This window comes from Chrysochloris asiatica, unplaced genomic scaffold (genome assembly GCF_000296735.1).
Source record: "Chrysochloris asiatica unplaced genomic scaffold, ChrAsi1.0 scaffold00279, whole genome shotgun sequence".
Lineage (NCBI taxonomy): Eukaryota > Metazoa > Chordata > Mammalia > Afrosoricida > Chrysochloridae > Chrysochloris > Chrysochloris asiatica.
The window spans coordinates 1,970,986-1,988,349 of record NW_006408797.1 but is presented as its reverse complement, the minus strand read 5'-3'; the positions used below and the strand labels follow the sequence as shown (position 1 = coordinate 1,988,349).

The 17,364-nt window shown below is 38.5% G+C and overlaps 2 protein-coding genes across 2 annotated transcripts in view; one reads left to right on the top strand and one right to left on the bottom strand.

The window, feature by feature from the left end:
• The window catches only part of GRM6 (glutamate receptor, metabotropic 6), a 45,491-nt gene extending 38,600 nt beyond the window's left edge, over window positions 1-6,891 (bottom strand). Inside the window, exons 1-2 of the mRNA XM_006874468.1 lie at window positions 6,855-6,891; window positions 3,091-3,537 (exon numbers count right to left, since the gene is read on the bottom strand). Of these exons, the coding sequence (XP_006874530.1) occupies window positions 3,091-3,537; window positions 6,855-6,891 (484 nt within the window). The remainder of the gene's footprint in view (window positions 1-3,090; window positions 3,538-6,854) is intronic.
• A 285-nt stretch (window positions 6,892-7,176) lies between these two features.
• ZNF879 (zinc finger protein 879) lies at window positions 7,177-14,972 on the top strand. The gene is made up of 4 exons (XM_006874467.1): window positions 7,177-7,321; window positions 7,889-7,984; window positions 13,537-14,676; window positions 14,827-14,972. The coding sequence occupies exons 1-4, from the start codon at window positions 7,177-7,179 to the stop codon at window positions 14,970-14,972; spliced, it is 1,527 nt and encodes a 508-aa protein (XP_006874529.1).
• Window positions 14,973-17,364: the final 2,392 nt, after the last annotated feature.

Genomic DNA, 17,364 nt, shown 5'->3' with positions numbered 1-17,364 from the left:
TTATTCATTGTCCAGCTTTCGCATCCATATGAGGCTATTGAAAATACAATGGCCTGGGTCAGGCGCACCTTAGTCCTCAAGCTGACATCTAGAGACTTTTATTCAGGGTGAGGACGAGCAAGGTGACCTCTGCCGGAGAGAGAAGGCAGAAAGAACAGAAGGCAGAAAGAAGAGAGTGAAATATTCTTTTTGACAATGAATGTAATGCCATTCCTCTTCAAATTGACATTGCCAGCATAGTAAACCATATAATTGTCCAACTCAAAATGGCCAATACAATTCATTTCAGCTCACTAATGCCTAGTGTTTTATATGTTTCATTTCACTTTTGATAAGTTTCCATTTTCCTGGATTCATACTTTGTACATTTCACCTTCCAATTATTAATAAATGTTTACAGCTGTTTCTTCTCATTTTGAGTCATGTTGAATCTGCAAATGAAAGTCCTAAAAGTTTTGTTCCATCCATGTCATTAAACTCAACTCTACTTTGAGAAGGTATCTCTTTCCCAGCCATATTTTGACTGTCTTCCAGCACTACATCAGACAATGTTCCACTGCTATTCATATGGTTCTCAGTAGCTAATCCCTCAAAAGTGGACCACCTATTCCTTCTTCTTAGTCTGGAAGCTTCAATAAAACCTGTCCTCCATGGGTAACTCTATTGGTACTTGAAATACTGATGCCATACTGTCCAGTATCACAGCAACATGCATACAAGTCACCACAGTATAACAAACTGACAGATGAGTACTCCTCAAATTCATCTATAGAGTCAGTGTAATTCAAGCTATATCGTAAGTGGATTTTCATGGTTTTTAAATAACATTAGTTTAAAATTGTATGTAGAGAAGCAAAGGGTCAAAGCGGTTCAAGTTCACCAGCTGCTCCTTGGAAACCCTAGGGTGGCTATGAGTCAGAACCAACTCCACAGCACTTAAAAACAACAGCAACAACTATAAGATAATACAAGATACTATATTTTAATAAATAAGTAAGTAGCTTTGGTGACAGTGTAGGTTAGGTGTTGTACTGTTAACTGTAGGGTTAGCAGTTCAAACTAACCATCTGCTCCACAAGAGAAAGATGAGATTGTCTGTTCTGTAAAGATTTCATTTCATAGACCTACATAAGGTTGCTATGGGTTGAAATCAACTTGGTGGCAGTGGAAAATATAAAAATATATCATAAATCTAAAATAATGGTATGTTGTTGTTGTCAAGTGCCATCAAGTCAGTGCCGACCCATAGCAACCCTGTATAGGGTTTCCAAGGAGCTTGCACCACCGATCTTGTGGTTCAGTGGTGAGCTTGTACCACCGATCTTGTGGTTCAAACAACTTTGCAGTCCAGTGCATTAGCCCAACGCACCACACCATGACTCCAAAATAATGGTATGGATATAGCTAATTCGATGAACTGAAAATAATAGAGTCCATAAAAAAGGTGAAACATTATGGAAAATCTATGTAAACTAGAACTGACTGCAAATCGTAGGGAAAAGGATGAATAACTACAAATGATACTAGAAAAACTGGGTAACCATAATGAAAAAGAAGGAAAATGAATCTCTGTTTTACACTATACACAATTCAACATAGATAAAGACAAATGCTAAAAGCAAAGCAAAACAAAAGCTAATGTATAAGAACATGTTCTTTGAACTCAGTAAAGTGAAGCATTCATTAAATATTTTTAAAAATAAAAGCTTAATCCAAAAGACAAAGAATGACTACATGGCCAATAAAATTTACAAACCTATGTTTATTCATCAAAATCCACTATAAATGATGTGAAATTTAGTTTCATCAACTATGAGATAATGTTAACAACGTAAGACACAAAAAATTAGTATACATTATGTTGTTGTCAGGTGCCATCAAGTCGGAACCTACTCATAGCAACCCCATGCACAGCAGAATGAAACAATGTCTGATCCTGGGCCAACCTCACTACCGCTGCCACACTTGATGCCATCAATGATGCTACCTGGCTGATCCATCTCGTTAGGGGTCTTACCCTTTTCCTCTGACCCTCCACCTTACCCAGCATGACATCCTTCTCCAGCGACTGTTCCCTCCGGACAGTATGTCCAAAGTAGGAGAGACGAAGCTTAGTCATCCTGGCCTCCAAGGAGCACTCTGGCTGCACTTCTTCCAAAACAGATCTATTGGTTCTTTTGGCAGTCCATGGCACTTTCAGTATTCTCCTCCAACATCACAACTCAAAGGCATCAATCTTCTACGATCTTCCTTATTCACTGTCCAGCTTTCACATCCATATGAGGCTATTGAAAATACCATGGCTTGGTATTTTCTATGAATAGCAAAGTATACATTATAGATGCAGATATAAACCGCTAACAACACAATGGAAACGTTGATAGAAGACTGGAAAAGACACTTCACATACACAAACACAAAGCAAACAACAAACAAACAAACAAAGCAAACCTCAAATAGCCAATAAATATATAAGACGTTGCCTAACCCTCCTGATAGGAAATATTAGTTGCTATGTGCAGTGCTAGTCATTGAGGATACCGTTATAAAAGAGGAGGTTTTATTCAGTATGAAAGCCAGGCTTTAAGAGTAAAAAAGCTATTTTTAAAGAATTAAACATGCCATGAAAAGGAAGATACTGGGTTTATTCTTCTATTTTTATTCAATGTGAGGGACACATAAAATATATCCTTTACAAATTACAAAAATACGTATTTTTAATACAAAAATTTATAATATAGATTGTAACAATTCTGTCTCATCACACACACACACCCCAATATGCAGTGAGTGGCTATTATTGTTAGGTGTCATCAACTCTATTTTGACTCATAGCTACTCCATGGGACAAAGTAGAACTGACTCATAAAGTTTCGTAGATTGTAATCTGTGGAAGTAGTTCACCAGGTATTTCTCACTGGAGCTGCTGGATGCATTCCAATCACAACCTTTCCATTAGCAGCTGTACTTAACCCTTCCATATTTTTAAATGCATACTAATTTTTCATATTATAATCTCTATAATTATGAGAAATACGGGTGCACAAAGGAGAAGCGGTAGAAACTCAAGATTAGTATGCTTATTAGCACCATTTTCTCTATCCTGCTTAATTTTGTCCTTCTTGGACTCCATAGAGGAACGTGTCGCTGCAATGCCTGGGAAATGTAGTCTAAAGGACAAGGCTTGAGGTTCTGCTGGGGTACCCAGTGTTTCTCCGGAGTGTGGGTGCAGTTCTGTCTGGCGGCCTGGAGGCGGTAGTGGCTCCAGGTACCGGTGCAAGGTGTTTCGCTCCTCTCCAGTACGGTCAGCATATACGCATAGCCGCGGCGGCGGACCCAGGTACAGGTTGGTGGGAATGACTGGCCTGTGACGTGCCGCTTCTGCTGCGGAGCCAGGTGTAGACAAGCGGCGGCGATGCGAGTTCTCCCCTCCGCCCCCCACCCTCCAGCCTCCCTTCCCTCCCCGACTGAGCCCCTGCGCAGCTTCGGCCTTGGCAGGTGGATGCAGCTGGTCAGGGGGCGTTGCCTGGGTAGGCCCTCAAGGGAGCCAGAAGAGGGAGCTACCTCCACTAGACCACTGGACCCTCCAGGGTCCTGGAGAATGGGCCCTAACAAATAGCTCGAAAAGAACTATGTCTTCTTTGTGGGTTCTTGAGCCCTGGGGTGTTTTTCAACTTCTAGAATTTGTTGGTTCCCACCCTGTTCCACCTGGTTTAAACTTTGTGCCAACCGTGCTAGTTTGGCAGTGCTTACCTAGAGTGAATCCTAAAGTGATTTAACTTTTCTGTACAGTAATTTTTCCCCCTAGCTAAGTTACTCCATTTTTCTCTAAAATTTCAAGTCATTTCTAGCCAATGATACTGTTCCTTTGAAAACCCATTTGTTTTGGAAGACAGGTGAGGGTAGGTAATGTTTCTTTTACATTTAAGCAACTTTGATAACTCTTAATCAATAAAGGAAAGAAAACTTCTATGAGAAAGAGTTTGGGGTTGCCTTCTTGTAAAAAGACACCAATTCTTCAATGCTGATTTTCACCTAGAAATGCCAAATGTAGATGTGCAGAATGTTTATATCATAACTCATTAATTTACCATTGCCATTGTTGTTGTTGTTAGGTGCCATCGAGTCGGTACTGTACTGACTCATAGCAACCCTGTGCACAATAGAACAAAATACTGCCTGGTCCTGTGCCCACCTCACAGTCATTGCTATGTTTGAGCCCATTGCTGCTGCTGCCACTGTGCTAATCCACTTAATCAAACATAATATCCTTCTCCAGCGACTGGTCCCACCTGACAGTATGAGAGACGAAATCTGACTATCCTGACTTCCACAGAACTTTCTGGTTGTACTTCTTCCAACACAGATTGATTTGTTGTTTTGGCAGTCCATGGTAATTTTAATATTCTCCTCTAACACCTTATCTCAAATACATCAATTCTTCTACTGTCTTCCTTATTTACTGTATAATTTTCACATGCATATGAGGTTATTGAAAATATCATGGCTTGGGTCAAGTGCATCTTAGTCCTCAAACTGACATCTTTGCTCTTGAACACTGAAGGATTTTGCACCTGATCAACAGAATGACATTGCAACTGCACCCAATTGACACTGAATGGGGTCCTGCTTAAGCTTCTGATCTCCCTGGAAGCTTGGGTCTTTGTTACACCTGGAGACCCTCCCTTCCCCTCCTCCCCCCCGGAATTTCCAGGTTTCAGGAAAATCTCCATTCCTCCGCCCATTGTAAACTTGCCAGAACTATACCCAGACCACACGGCCTATAAGTACCCCAGTCTGTAAGGGAACAGACAAGCTCTTGGTCTCCTTTGGTGACATAAAAGTACCCCCTCCCAGGTTTACTCTCAATAAACCTGCCTGCTGTTGAAGCCAAGACTCTCTCCTTCTTCTCTTTCTTTCTTTTCCTTACAAACAGTTTTTAAAAAAGGTCTGTATAGCAGATTTGCCAGATGCAGTATGTCACTTAATTTCTTTATTGCTGCTTCCATGAATGTTGATGTTGATCCAAGCAAAATGAATGAAATCTTTGACAATTTGAATCTTTTCTCCATTTATATGGATGTTGTTTTATTGGTCCACTGGTGAGGATTTTTGTCTTCTTTACACTGAGGTGCAATCCAATGCAATCTTTGATCTTCATCAGTAAGTATTTTAAATCCTCATCGCTTTCAGCAAGCAAGGTTGTAACATCTGCATATTGCAGGTTGTTAATGAGTCTTCCTTGAATCTTGATGCCATGTTTTTCTCATATAATCCAGTTTCTCAGATTATGTACTCAGCATGCAGATTGAATAAGTATGGTGAAAGAATTCAACCCTGGCACACACCTTTTCTTGTTTTAAACCATTCAGTGTTCCCTTGTTCTGTTCGAACAACTGCTCTTAGGCTCACACAACTGTGTGTGGAATTCGACAGTTATAACCTTTGCTTAGTGACGGGAGGTTTTGGTTGCCATGTCTTTGAGTGCCTGGGTTGCATCAAACTCTTCTGGGTACTCAGTGAGTGTGGCGATTTCTAACCTGCTTTGCCCTAATAAGGCCAGGAGTGCAGGCAGAGAGACTTCATAGCTTTTGTCTCTATTCCAGGCGATCCTCAGCACTTTGCTATTCTCCAAGAGGACCCGTGGGAAGAAGAAATGACCACAAGGTTGCCACCAGCCCAGACTCAGGTGAGCAGTCTGATCTGTAACTGATCATGAGGACAGTGCAAGACTAGGGAACATTTTGTTCAATTGTCTATGGGTTAGCCATGAAGTGGGGCCAACTCAGTGGCAGCTACTCTTAGAGATGGTAAAGACTAAGTAAACTATGACCTTACACTTATACCTCTAGAAATGTATCCTAAGGAAATAAACTTTGCACCTCTGTCTTATGATAAGCATTCAGGAACATCCAGCCTAGCATTTTTAGAGTAGTGAAAAGATCAAAATAGCCTGAAGGCCCATGAATATACCAGTTAAATAAACTGGTTTATAGAGACAATAAAAGTGCTGTTGTTGTTAAGTGTAGTCAAGTTGGTTCCAACTTACAGTAACACTATATAGAGTTTCTGAGGCTGTAAGCCTCAGAAATCTTTGCAGGAGCAAAAAGCCTCATCTTTCTCCCATGGAGCAATTGGTAGGTTCAAACTGCTGAACTTGTGGTTTAAGTCCTGTGCTTATCATACATAGCCACCATGCTCCCAAACTGCTCAGCAATAAAAAAATTATTGAAGTAGATGAAATTATCTGTAATATTTTTTATTTTTGTTTAAGTGTAGAACTTAATGTAAAAAATCTGAAAGGTTATATAGCAAAAAGTTAACAAAATTTAGTTTTGGTGGTGAAACATTTAGAGTGACATTTATTTTTCCTTTGTTTATTGGTCTTTAAAAAATGTTTGTTGGTTTTAATGCAATACTCCTTAGTAAGAAAGAAAAGGGGTCACTTGTTTAATAGAAGTGGCTTGTAGTCTAGTAAGACAAACAAGAAGTAGAACAAAGGCTTCCTAGAAAGAGAGGATGAATCTTGACTACTGCCTTCTCAGCTGACTCTTACCAAGGGACTATATAATCTACCACCCTCGAACCTCTCCTGACAAGGCCATGTCTAAGGCATTATCAGAGGCTCCCCTTACTGTGAATGTTTTCTACCCCAGGAAACAAAGATGGCCCAAGGTAAACCAGAGGTCTCCCACCTCTTCCTCCCTCAGTGAGAGTGCTGGAGCTGCCATCTAAAACCTGATTCTCATAATCTCATCTCTAAAATGAGTTTGGTCTAGGTGATTGTATATTTCTAAATCTAAAGTTTTGTGTTTCTGCCATTCTGGTTTTGTTTAATATTTTCAGGTGCTTACCTTGTCTAGCTGTTGGGTTTAAACTTTCTAAGCGCATGGTGCTCAGTCACAATAGATACATGATAAATGTGTGATCAGTAAACTGAGAGATTGGGAATAAAATGGGGTTTCAAAAGTTCATGGAAAATTCTATTTTAATACAATAATCCTCTCAGTAAAATGTTAAATATTCTCTCAGTCAGATTCAACTGAGAAGGCAGTGATCAAAATGGAGTTTTCCATGAACTTTTTGAAGACCTTGTAATTGACTTGAAACACTCAAAACCCTGAGTTATGACAAAGTTCAATCTCACTGTAGGTGTATGACCTTGGGTGAACAGAAATGGGTTTTTCATTACAGAAGTTTGTGATGTTCAGGGATGTGGCCGTGTTCTTCAGTCAGGAGGAGTGGTTACACCTGGACCCTGCTCAGAGGGCCCTGTACAGGGATGTGATGCTGGAGAACTACAGTAACCTGGTCTCACTGGGTAAGAAGCTGTCTTTGTGATGCAGAAATATGCCATGGGAAGATTCTAGCACCTGCTAGGGCATTTGAAAGGCTTGGCCAGCTCAGCCTGCTGCAGGTGGGCTCAGAGAATGGCACTTACAATTCCCCTAAACTGCTGAGATATGTGTCAACTTGAAAGACTTGTTGGTGGTTGTCTTTATTGTGTTTTTTTTTCTTTCTCCTATTTCCTTCACTCTATCCTCTGGATCACTCAGGGGCCTCCAGCTTAGAGGGTTGCATGGCCAGCACCCTAACTTTCCTCTGGGTGCCAGATTTTAAGCCTCTCTTAGAACCCTTCTCTGCTTCCGTCAACTATTCCCTGCACTGGAAACTCTGGGCTAGATCTGAGGGCAGCATGACCACTCGTGTCTGCAGCCTTGTTGTTTTTGTTAAGTGCCATCGAGTTGGTTCTGACCCATAGCGACCCTGTACAGGGTTTCCGAGGGTGTAAATCTTTACGGGAGTAGAAAGCCTCATCTTTCTCCCGCGGAGCAGCTGGTAGTTTCGACTAGCCTATACACTATTTATTATTCTTGTTCATGAACAGGGATTCCGTTTTCCAAACCAAAAGTCATCTCCCAGTTACAACAAGGGGAAGACCCCTGGATGGTGGAAAAAAGAGTTCCTCAAGGCTCCTGTCGAGGTGAGTGACAGAGCAGTGGGAAATGGGCATTGTACATGCTGATGGTCTGGGTGCTTGTTGGTCAGTGACGAGGCTGCACTCTGGGGACTGTCCAGGAGCCTCCTTAATGTGCTGGCCAGGTGGGAAACTGGAAAAGGCATATCTTTTCAACCTTTTTGCTTCTTTGATCTATGACATTCAGAGGGAGAGTTGTTTTCTTAAGTAGCTTGAAGTATGTTTTACCACTATAAAACAACAACTTCATCTCAGGCTGAATTTAGCTTTTTTTATTTAGTATACATGTTGCCACCCTTTCCTTTTTTCTGTTAATCTCTGTTTTTTAATAATTTGCCTGCTATATACCTTGGTCCATTGCTTAATTTTCAGATATTCTGACAATGTGTTTTAGAATTTTCTTTTCTAAACAGTATAGAGCAAAATATCTAGTTTTCAAATGCAATTGTTTAAATATTAACAGAGAAATTGAATCCATTTGGATTTATTGTGATCCTTCGTGTGTTTGTTTTTATGCCTATTTTTTTTTTTGCTTGTTTTATTTTGTTTCTGTTTTCCATTGATTATGATTACATTTTCTTTGTCTTTTATCCTCTCTCCTTTTTTAATTCTTTTGTTAAAGAATTCTAGTGTTCTTATTATATTTTCTTTCTATTGTGTACCCCAAAATTTTTTACAAGCACTTAATCTATTTATGACCATGTCAAGAATTAATCAGTAAATAATCAATTGAAAAGGGTAACAACAATCCAAATCAATACCAAAATACCATTCCTTATGCAACATTTAGATGATGCCCTTGGGGAAAAGATTCCAAAGGGCATCAAAGAGGGGAATGAACAGGAAAAGGTACAAATCATTCACTGCCCTCTCCACCCAGGAGGCAAGCTAGAACGCTAATCAGGTTACTGAATGGGACCAATCTTCCCCGCCCAGGAGACAAGCTAGAATGTTAATCAGGTCGTGGAATGGGACCAATCCCCCTGGCTTTCCCCCTGCCCTTAAACAGGTATGAAGCTTGGCCCCTCCCCTACTCTGACCCCATATAGGTCCATGTTGCCCTCCATTCGGGGCTCGGAATCTGGAGAAATTAGCTCCTCTGAGTCAGCTGGCTTAATAAAATTGGAAACTCTGCTTCAAAAAATTATAATAATTAATCAGTATCATTAACCCTTCTCCTCTCTCACAAAACTAGCCTCTTTAATGTACTATATCCATACTGCGTACTCTGCTGTATTTCCTCATGATGCATTTTATTGCATTTTTGTTCCTCAGTTTAAGATTTAAAAATCCTTTGTTTTTTGTTCTGTTTTCACCAGCTCAAATGCCGTAAACTATATAACTGATAACAATTTAGATTTCATTTTATGCTTTACTGCTCAGTTGTTCACTCTATTTTTTTATATGTTACATCTTCCTCTCCCTTAGAGTCTTTCTTCTTGTCTAGCTCTTTTAAAGTCAGATGGGTTTGATTATTCTGAAAGTTGAAAAAGAAAAAAAGTGCCAACAATAATCAATATTGATGTAATGTACCCAGGGCTCAAAAAAATATCAAATCTAAAGCCAAAAATTCTTTTTAAGTAAAATTTAAAAGACAGGTAAAATTTAGATCTCCCATTTCCTTCTTCAGTTCCATTCTTTCCTCTCCAGAGGGACCCAGTGACATGACTTGGGTGTATGTCCACTACCTTAATTTTTTGTTAGTTTGTTTTTTAATTAAATATACTTGTTAGGTGTCATTGAGTTGGTTCCAACTTATTGAGACCCTGTATACAGCAGGTCCTGGTGTGGTAATACTGGATAATGTACTTGGCCACACGATTAGTTTTAACCATAAAGTCGGCAGTTTAAAGCCACCAGCTACTCCTCAGAAACCCTATACAGGACTGCTATGAGTCAAACTAATGCAAAGTTACTGAACAACAACATAACAACACAGCAGAACAAAAGACTGCCTGGTTCTGCACCATGCTGACCGTTGTTTTCGTGTTTGAGCCCATTGTTGCAGCTCCTGTATTAATCCATTTCATTGAGGGTCTTCCTCTTTTGCTCACCCATTACTGTATTAAATATGATATCCTTCTCCAGGGACTGCTCCCTCTACCACCAAAGTATATGCATGAGACAGTCTCTCCATTTTCCCTTCTAGGGAGCATTCTGGCTGTACTTCTTCCAAGGTAGATCAGTTTGTTCTTCAGGCAGTCCCTGCTGTATTCACTATGATTCATAACACCATAATTCAAAGGCATCAATTCTCCTTTGGTTTTCCTTATTCATTTTCTGGCTTTCAGATGCATATGAGGCCATTGAAAATATCAATGGGTTAGGTGCACCTTAGGCCTCTTAAGTAGCTCTTTTTTTTTTTTTTAAGGAGGTCTTTTATAGCCTTTTTGCCCAATGCTATGTTGCTGTTAAGTGCCATTGAGTCAGATCCAACTCATAGCAACCCTTTATAAGGTTTCCGAGGAGTAGCTGTTAACTTTAAATTGTAGACCTGTTGTTATTAGTCCAATATTTATCCTACAGTGCCACACCAGGATACAGCAGGTTTTTTTATTTCTTGACTGCTACTTCCATGGGCATTGATTGTGGATCCAAGTAAAATAAAATCTTTGACAACTTCTGTTTATCATAATTTGCCTTATTGTTTCAATTGTGAAGATTTTTGTTTTATGTAGAAGTGTAATTCATACTGAAAGCTATAGTCTTTAATCTTCATTAGGAAGTACTAATGATCTCCTTCAGTAAGCAATGTTGTGTCATCTGCATAACACAGGTTGTTAATTTGTCTTCCTCCAATCCTGATGCTGTATTCTTCTTTATAAAGTTCAGCTTTTCAAGTTATTTGCTCAGCTTGCAGAAGGAATAAGTAGGATAAAAGGATACAACCCTGATACACATTTTTCCTGATATAAAGGCACACAATGTATTCCCATGTTCTATTAGAATGCATACCTCTTAGTTTATGAACAGGGTCAGCATGTATGTTCTGGTATTCCCAATTTTTGCAATGTTATTTATAATTTTTTATGATCTAAACGTTTGAGTGCTTTTGCATAGTCGGTAAAACACAGGTAAACATCTTTTTGGTATTTTGTTTTCAGTCAAGATCCATCTGATATCAACAATTATATCCCTCATTCCATATCATATTTTTGAACCAAGCTTGAATTTGTGCAGTTTTCTGTGTATGAACTACTGTCACCAATTTTAAATTATTTCAAAGTTTTACTTCTCTTTAATATCACTAATACTGTTAGATAATTTCCTTGTTTAATCACCTTTCTTTAGAATAGGCACAAATATAGATCTCTTCCAGTTGTTTGCCCAAGTAACTGTCACAAATTTCTTGGTATCCATTTGGGTGGACTAAATGTTAATTGGAGTCCTGGTGTGATGCTGTGGGTTAATGCGCCAGACTGCAGAGCAGTTTGAACTTCAAGGTTGGTGGTTCAAGCTCACCAGCTACTCCTTGGAAAACCGGTACAGGGTTGCTATGGGTCGGAACCAACTTGACGGCACTTCACAACAACAACAACAACAACAACAATAAATGTTAAATGAAATCCTGGTGTGGTGCTGTGGGTTAATGTGCTGGACTGCACAGTTTGAAATGCAAGGTCAGCAGTTCAAGCTCACCAGTTGCTCCTCAGAAACCCTATACAGGGTTGCTATGGGTCAGAACTGAGTCAACAACAATGAACAACAACAATAATTGTTAAATATTACAGTGATTCCATTTGCACAGTGTATGGACAAATTATATTTTTCTTTTTATACATTTTGTATTAATTTTGCTTATAATGACTATTGTTATTGTTGTTGTAAAGTGCTATCGCGTCGGTTCTGACCCATAGTGACCTTGTATAGGATTTCCAAGGAGCAGCTGGTGTGCTTGGACTGCGGACCTTGTGATTCAAACTGACTTTGCAGTCTAGCATATTAATGCACAGTGCCACGCTAGGACTCCTTTTCTTTTTAATTAAGAGAATAAATATTTTTTATAAAATGTGTGATTCCACTTCTTTTGGTGTATCTTAATTAATAAATAAAAAAAAGTAAACAAAATAGTGTTCTTAACAATACACTCTTCTTCCAGTGCTCACCATATTATTAGATGGCATAAATGCCTATCCTGTTGCCCAAGCAAAAAGCTTCACAGTTTTGATTCCTCACTTTCCATTACACCGCACACCATATTTATTAAAAATAGCTGTTAACTCTACTTGTAAAACATCCCAAATATACCCACCTCTTTCAATTTCTACTACTACCATGACAGACCAAGCTGCCTTTATTTCCATTTGGTAATCATAACTTCCTAATTATCTGTTCTGTGTCTACCTTGTCCTCTTCTCCTCTATGACCAGTTGCAGTCCATTTGTCATACAACTTCCAGAGTGCTTTTCCTATGGCCTATAAGCCTCTATGAGATGTGGCCCTACCTACCACTTTTCTTCAGCCAGTAACACTCTATCCTTGTTCACTCGGCTTAAACCGTACTAGGCTTCTTTTTTTTTATGTTCCTGAATCAAAGAAAGCTTGTTCCTGCCTTTGAGACTTTGTGTTAGCTATTCTTTCTTACTGTAGTAATCTTGATCCCCACGTTTTTACATGACTAGCTCTTGTTAAGGAGCTCTGATAATGTAGTGGTTACAAATCAGGCTGCAGACCTCAAGGTTAGCAGTTCGAAACTACCAGCTGTTCTGTGGGAGAAAGATGAGGCTTTCTGCTCCCATAAAGATTTACAGCCTTGGAAACACTGTACAAGGTCGCTATGAGTTGGAACCGACTCCACGGCACATAACCACCACCAGCTCTTGTTAGTTAGATCCCAACATTAATTTCATTTCCTCATTACCCAGTTTAAAATACCAGTCACTTTACTTTTTGCACACATCACTTTGTTTTTGTTGTTTTCCAGTTCTCAATGTTCCCTAGTACTTTCTTCTTTATTTGGTAATGTGGTCATTGTCATTATCCTGCTAATGACAATATAAGCTTTGTGAGAAAAGGATCTTTGTCTGTGCTCTCCAACATCTTGATATTTATGAGGTATGTGGTGGGTACTCAGTAAATATTGGAGCATTATTTAGAGAACTCATGTGACTCCCCGAGTAGCATCACTTGAGACCCAGTGTTTCATGGAGATTTTTAGGGTAACAGTTATTTTATTTTTAAATTATAGCTCCTCTGCATTTTTCCATGAGTATATGTCTTCAGTACCATAGTGGCTTAAACTGGGAGATAAATCTGGATAATAGCACATAGAGATAAACCATATGAAATGGTCCACTTCCTAAAGACACTTTTGTACTAGATCAAGCTAGCCACCTTTCCTATTGGAAGAACTTCCCTTCAAGTTTCTCAACTCACTTAGTAATAGTTTGGGGTGGATCCTCCATACCCAGGCATGTATTCCATCCTGCTTCCTTTTCATAATTTTTCCACCTGTCCTTTCCTAAGATTCAGGGACTACTTGCTAACTATCCTTGTATCTTACTATCACTTTTCCTTATTTGCAGTGCAACATGATTTATATGTTCTGTTTATTTTAGGATGGAAGAGCTTGCTTGAAACCACAGTTTCAGAAGGAGAAACTCAGGTAGTGATAATGAAAAAACTCCTTGATGGTGGTCCTTTTAACTTCAAGTTGGGAAAAACGTACATATATGAGGGCAAGTTAGAGAAGCAGCAAGGCAAAAGTAAACCTTTCAGGAAAGTCTTAGTTACCTTCAAGAAAACTTATATAAGAGAAAGAAGCTTTAAAGGTAGTGAATTTGGGAAAAATATTGGTCTGAGGTCACCACTTATAAGACCACCCAGAATCGTATCAAGAGGAAGGAAACCCTACTCACAACAGTATTCAACTCTACTTAAACAACTTGGAATCAACACATGGCGTAAATGTTATAAATGTAATGTCTGTGGAAAAGTCTTCCTCCATAGTTCTTCCCTGAGTAAGCATCAAAGAATCCATACTGGAGAAAAGCTCTATAAATGTAAGGAATGTAGGAAAGCTTTCAGCCAAAGCTCATCCTTGACTCAGCACCTGAGAGTTCACACTGGAGAAAAACCTTTTATATGCAATGAATGTGGGAAAGCCTTCAGCTTCACCACATCACTTATTGGACATCAAAGAATGCATACTGGAGAAAGACCCTATAAATGCAAAGAATGTGGAAAAACCTTTAAAGGTAGTTCTTCTCTTAATAATCACCAGCGAATTCATACTGGAGAAAAGCCCTATAAGTGTAATGAATGTGGGAGAGCCTTTAGTCAATGCTCATCTCTTATTCAGCATCATAGAATCCATACTGGAGAGAAACCATATGAATGTAATCAGTGTGGAAAAGCCTTTACTTCGATATCACGGCTAAGTAGACACCATAGAATTCATACTGGAGAGAAACCCTTTAACTGTAATGAGTGTGGAAAAGTCTTTAGTTATCACTCGGCCCTTATTATACATCAGAGAACTCACACTGGTGAGAAACCTTATGCATGTAAAGAATGTGGGAAAGCCTTCAGCCAAAGCTCAGCTCTTATACAACATCAGAGAATTCACACTGGAGAAAAGCCCTACAAATGTAATGAATGTGGAAAAGCATTCTCCTGGATTTCACGGCTCAATATACATCATAGAATTCATACTGGAGAGAAACCGTATAATTGTAAAGAATGTGGGAAAGCTTTCAGTTCCCATTCAGCAGTTAATACTCATCGGAAAATTCATAGTGGAGAGAAACCTTATAAATGTAATGACTGTGAAAAAGCCTTCAACCAAAGCTCAGCCCTAATTCAGCACCAGAGAATTCATACTGGAGAGAAACCATTCAACTGTAAAGTGTGTGGGAAAGCGTTCAGACAAAGTTCATCCCTTATGACACATATGAGAATTCATACTGGAGAAAAGCCTTATAAATGTAAACAATGTGGGAAAGCTTTTAGTCAGAGTTCATCCCTTACTAATCATCAGAGGACTCACACTTGAGAGAAATTGTAAACCTATGATGAATGTGGAAAGTCTTTCAATTGAAGTTCATTCCATACTGAATATCATAGGATCTGTCTTAGGATAAAATTGTGGGCAAAACTTGATCATTTATATCTCATCCTACATCAGAGACTTCATAATTCAGGGTAACTTTGGAAATATTAGGAAAGCCTCTAGAAAATGACTTTTTGTATGTGCTAAAGTTATTAGTAACTATAACATATCTCCAATTGTATGATCAAGGGGTGGTAGTATTATTTATTTTCTTTCTAGTCATGTTTGATAACCACCAACACCATAAAAAGGAATGACTGGGAAGCGTGCTGGTTTGTTTAAAAGTGTAGCCAAAATATTGACAAATACATGGATCTATTTTCTTAAATTGTATTTAAGTTTTATGCAAGCCAATTGTACTTAAAAGAATGTTTTCAAGAAGAAATGTATGCAAGTGACCTGTAGCTACCTCAATGTTAGTAAAATTTGTTTTTTACATAGTCTAAAAGCAAATTATGCATTTGAGTGTTTGCTAAAGTTTTCATTTGAAAAGAAATTCACTCTGTAAACTATGCAGATGTACAATCCTGTGAAATTTCTTGTTGACTATTTGTTACAAACTTGGAATCATATCTGTTGTTTTATTTTAAATCAGAAAATGCATGGCATTTCACTTCATTTTTCTCATAACATGATTATCTTTTTAAAAAATACTAAACTGAGAAGTAAAGTTTATTCACATAACTACTGCATTTGGTATTTAATTTACTGATAACAAGCTGTTAAAAATTATCTCACAATGTGGCAATAAGGAGCACAACTTTTGTTCACATGGAGTATCTGTTCCCTTGAGATCTCATTACCAATCACCGCCTTGAGCTCTTGTTACTAGTCACCAAGAAGACCCAGGAACAATATAGGACTCAGGTTCTCCCATCTGTGTAAAGTGAGTCAAGTGACATTAACCCTTCCATTCCATATTACCTCTATTTTAAGACACTGTTTCCTTCTGCAAATTCTGTGGGATACTAGGTAAAATCACAAACTCTGTGTTCAGAAATTTGAATTTGGATGCTTTTTTCTCTATAACCAGACTATAATATCATCCAACAAATTATTTTAGCCACTTTCAGCTTTTCTAAAATGTGATTAATAATATGAGCAAGCAAAAAAAAAAATGTCATAAACCAAATTTACTGAGCACTAAAGAGACTAAGTGTTTGGCTAGTATATCAGGCGTAGGCAAGCCGTTAGGGGTTGGAATTCCTGTAGCGTAGAAGTGTTTATGTCTTCTTTACCAGTGAGATTAAACAAATGGAAAAAAAAAAAATTCAGATTGTATGATCAAGGGGTCAAACAATTAGCCAAGCTAATTGTTTCAGACTATGAGGATCAGCTTTTTCTGGGTCATTAATGATACTTTTCCCAGTATCATTCCAAGATCTTCTATATCTAGTTTCTTCCTAAAATTGGAAAATTCTTAGGAAATTATAACTTCCCCCAAATAAAAAAGTATCAATCACTCTTAAGTTAAAAAAATGTTATCTGATGTATACATTGAATTATGTTCCAAAAAATAAGTGTCATAAACCATAAACTTTGTGCCTGTGGTTATAATTTAATTTGGGAATAAGTTGTATTTGTTATATTCTTGAGGCAGGATTCATGTAGGGTGTGTCTTCAGTCATTCTCTTTTGAAATATGAAAGATTAAACACAGCTAGGAAGTTATGGAGAAAGAAATAGGCCAAGATACATAATGATCACCCCAAACCAGAGGCTCAAAGAGAGGGACACTTCTCTATAGCCAACAAAGAAATAAAAGACTTCGCCTAGAGGTGGCACCCTGAATTTTACCTTCTAGCCCCTTAAGCTATGAGAAAATAAATTTGTTTGTTAAAACCGTCAATTTGTGATATTTCTTTTATAGCAGCAGTAGATAACTAAGAATGTGGTTCCAAGAGAGTCAGGTGCTTCTCTCATTCCCAAAATGTGGAAGGAAGCAGTTTGGAAAATGGGAAATAGGTAGAAGCTGAAAGAGTTTTAAGGTGAGTGCTGTAGGATAAGCATTTTACTGAAAGCCACAAGGTCAGCAGTTCAAACCCACCAGCCACTTGTGGAAACGCTATACAGGGTCACAATGAGTCAGAACCAACTTGATGGCACACAACAACTGTTGTAAAATTCTAGATTGCCTTGAAGAGACTATTGGTAGAATTATGGCTGTCAAAGGCAATGCTTCTAAGAGCTCAGAATTGAGAGCTAATAATAGAAAGTTTCTATTAAAAATGAAGATAGCAGAATATATATATATAGATACAGAATCCTGGTGTGGCACTGTGAGATAAGCACTGAACTTCTAACAGCAAGGTCAACAGTTCAAACCTACCAGTCAC

Bases quoted from the DNA above. Each gene is read 5' to 3' on its own strand.
- ZNF879 (XM_006874467.1), top strand. From the start codon at position 7,177: ATGGGTTTTTCATTACAGAAGTTTGTGATGTTCAGGGATGTGGCCGTG. The intron at 7,985-13,536 runs GTGAGTGACAGA...TGTTTATTTTAG, and splicing joins TCCTCAAGGCTCCTGTCGAG to GATGGAAGAGCTTGCTTGAA. The intron at 14,677-14,826 runs GTTCCCATTCAG...TCAACTGTAAAG, and splicing joins AGAATGTGGGAAAGCTTTCA to TGTGTGGGAAAGCGTTCAGA.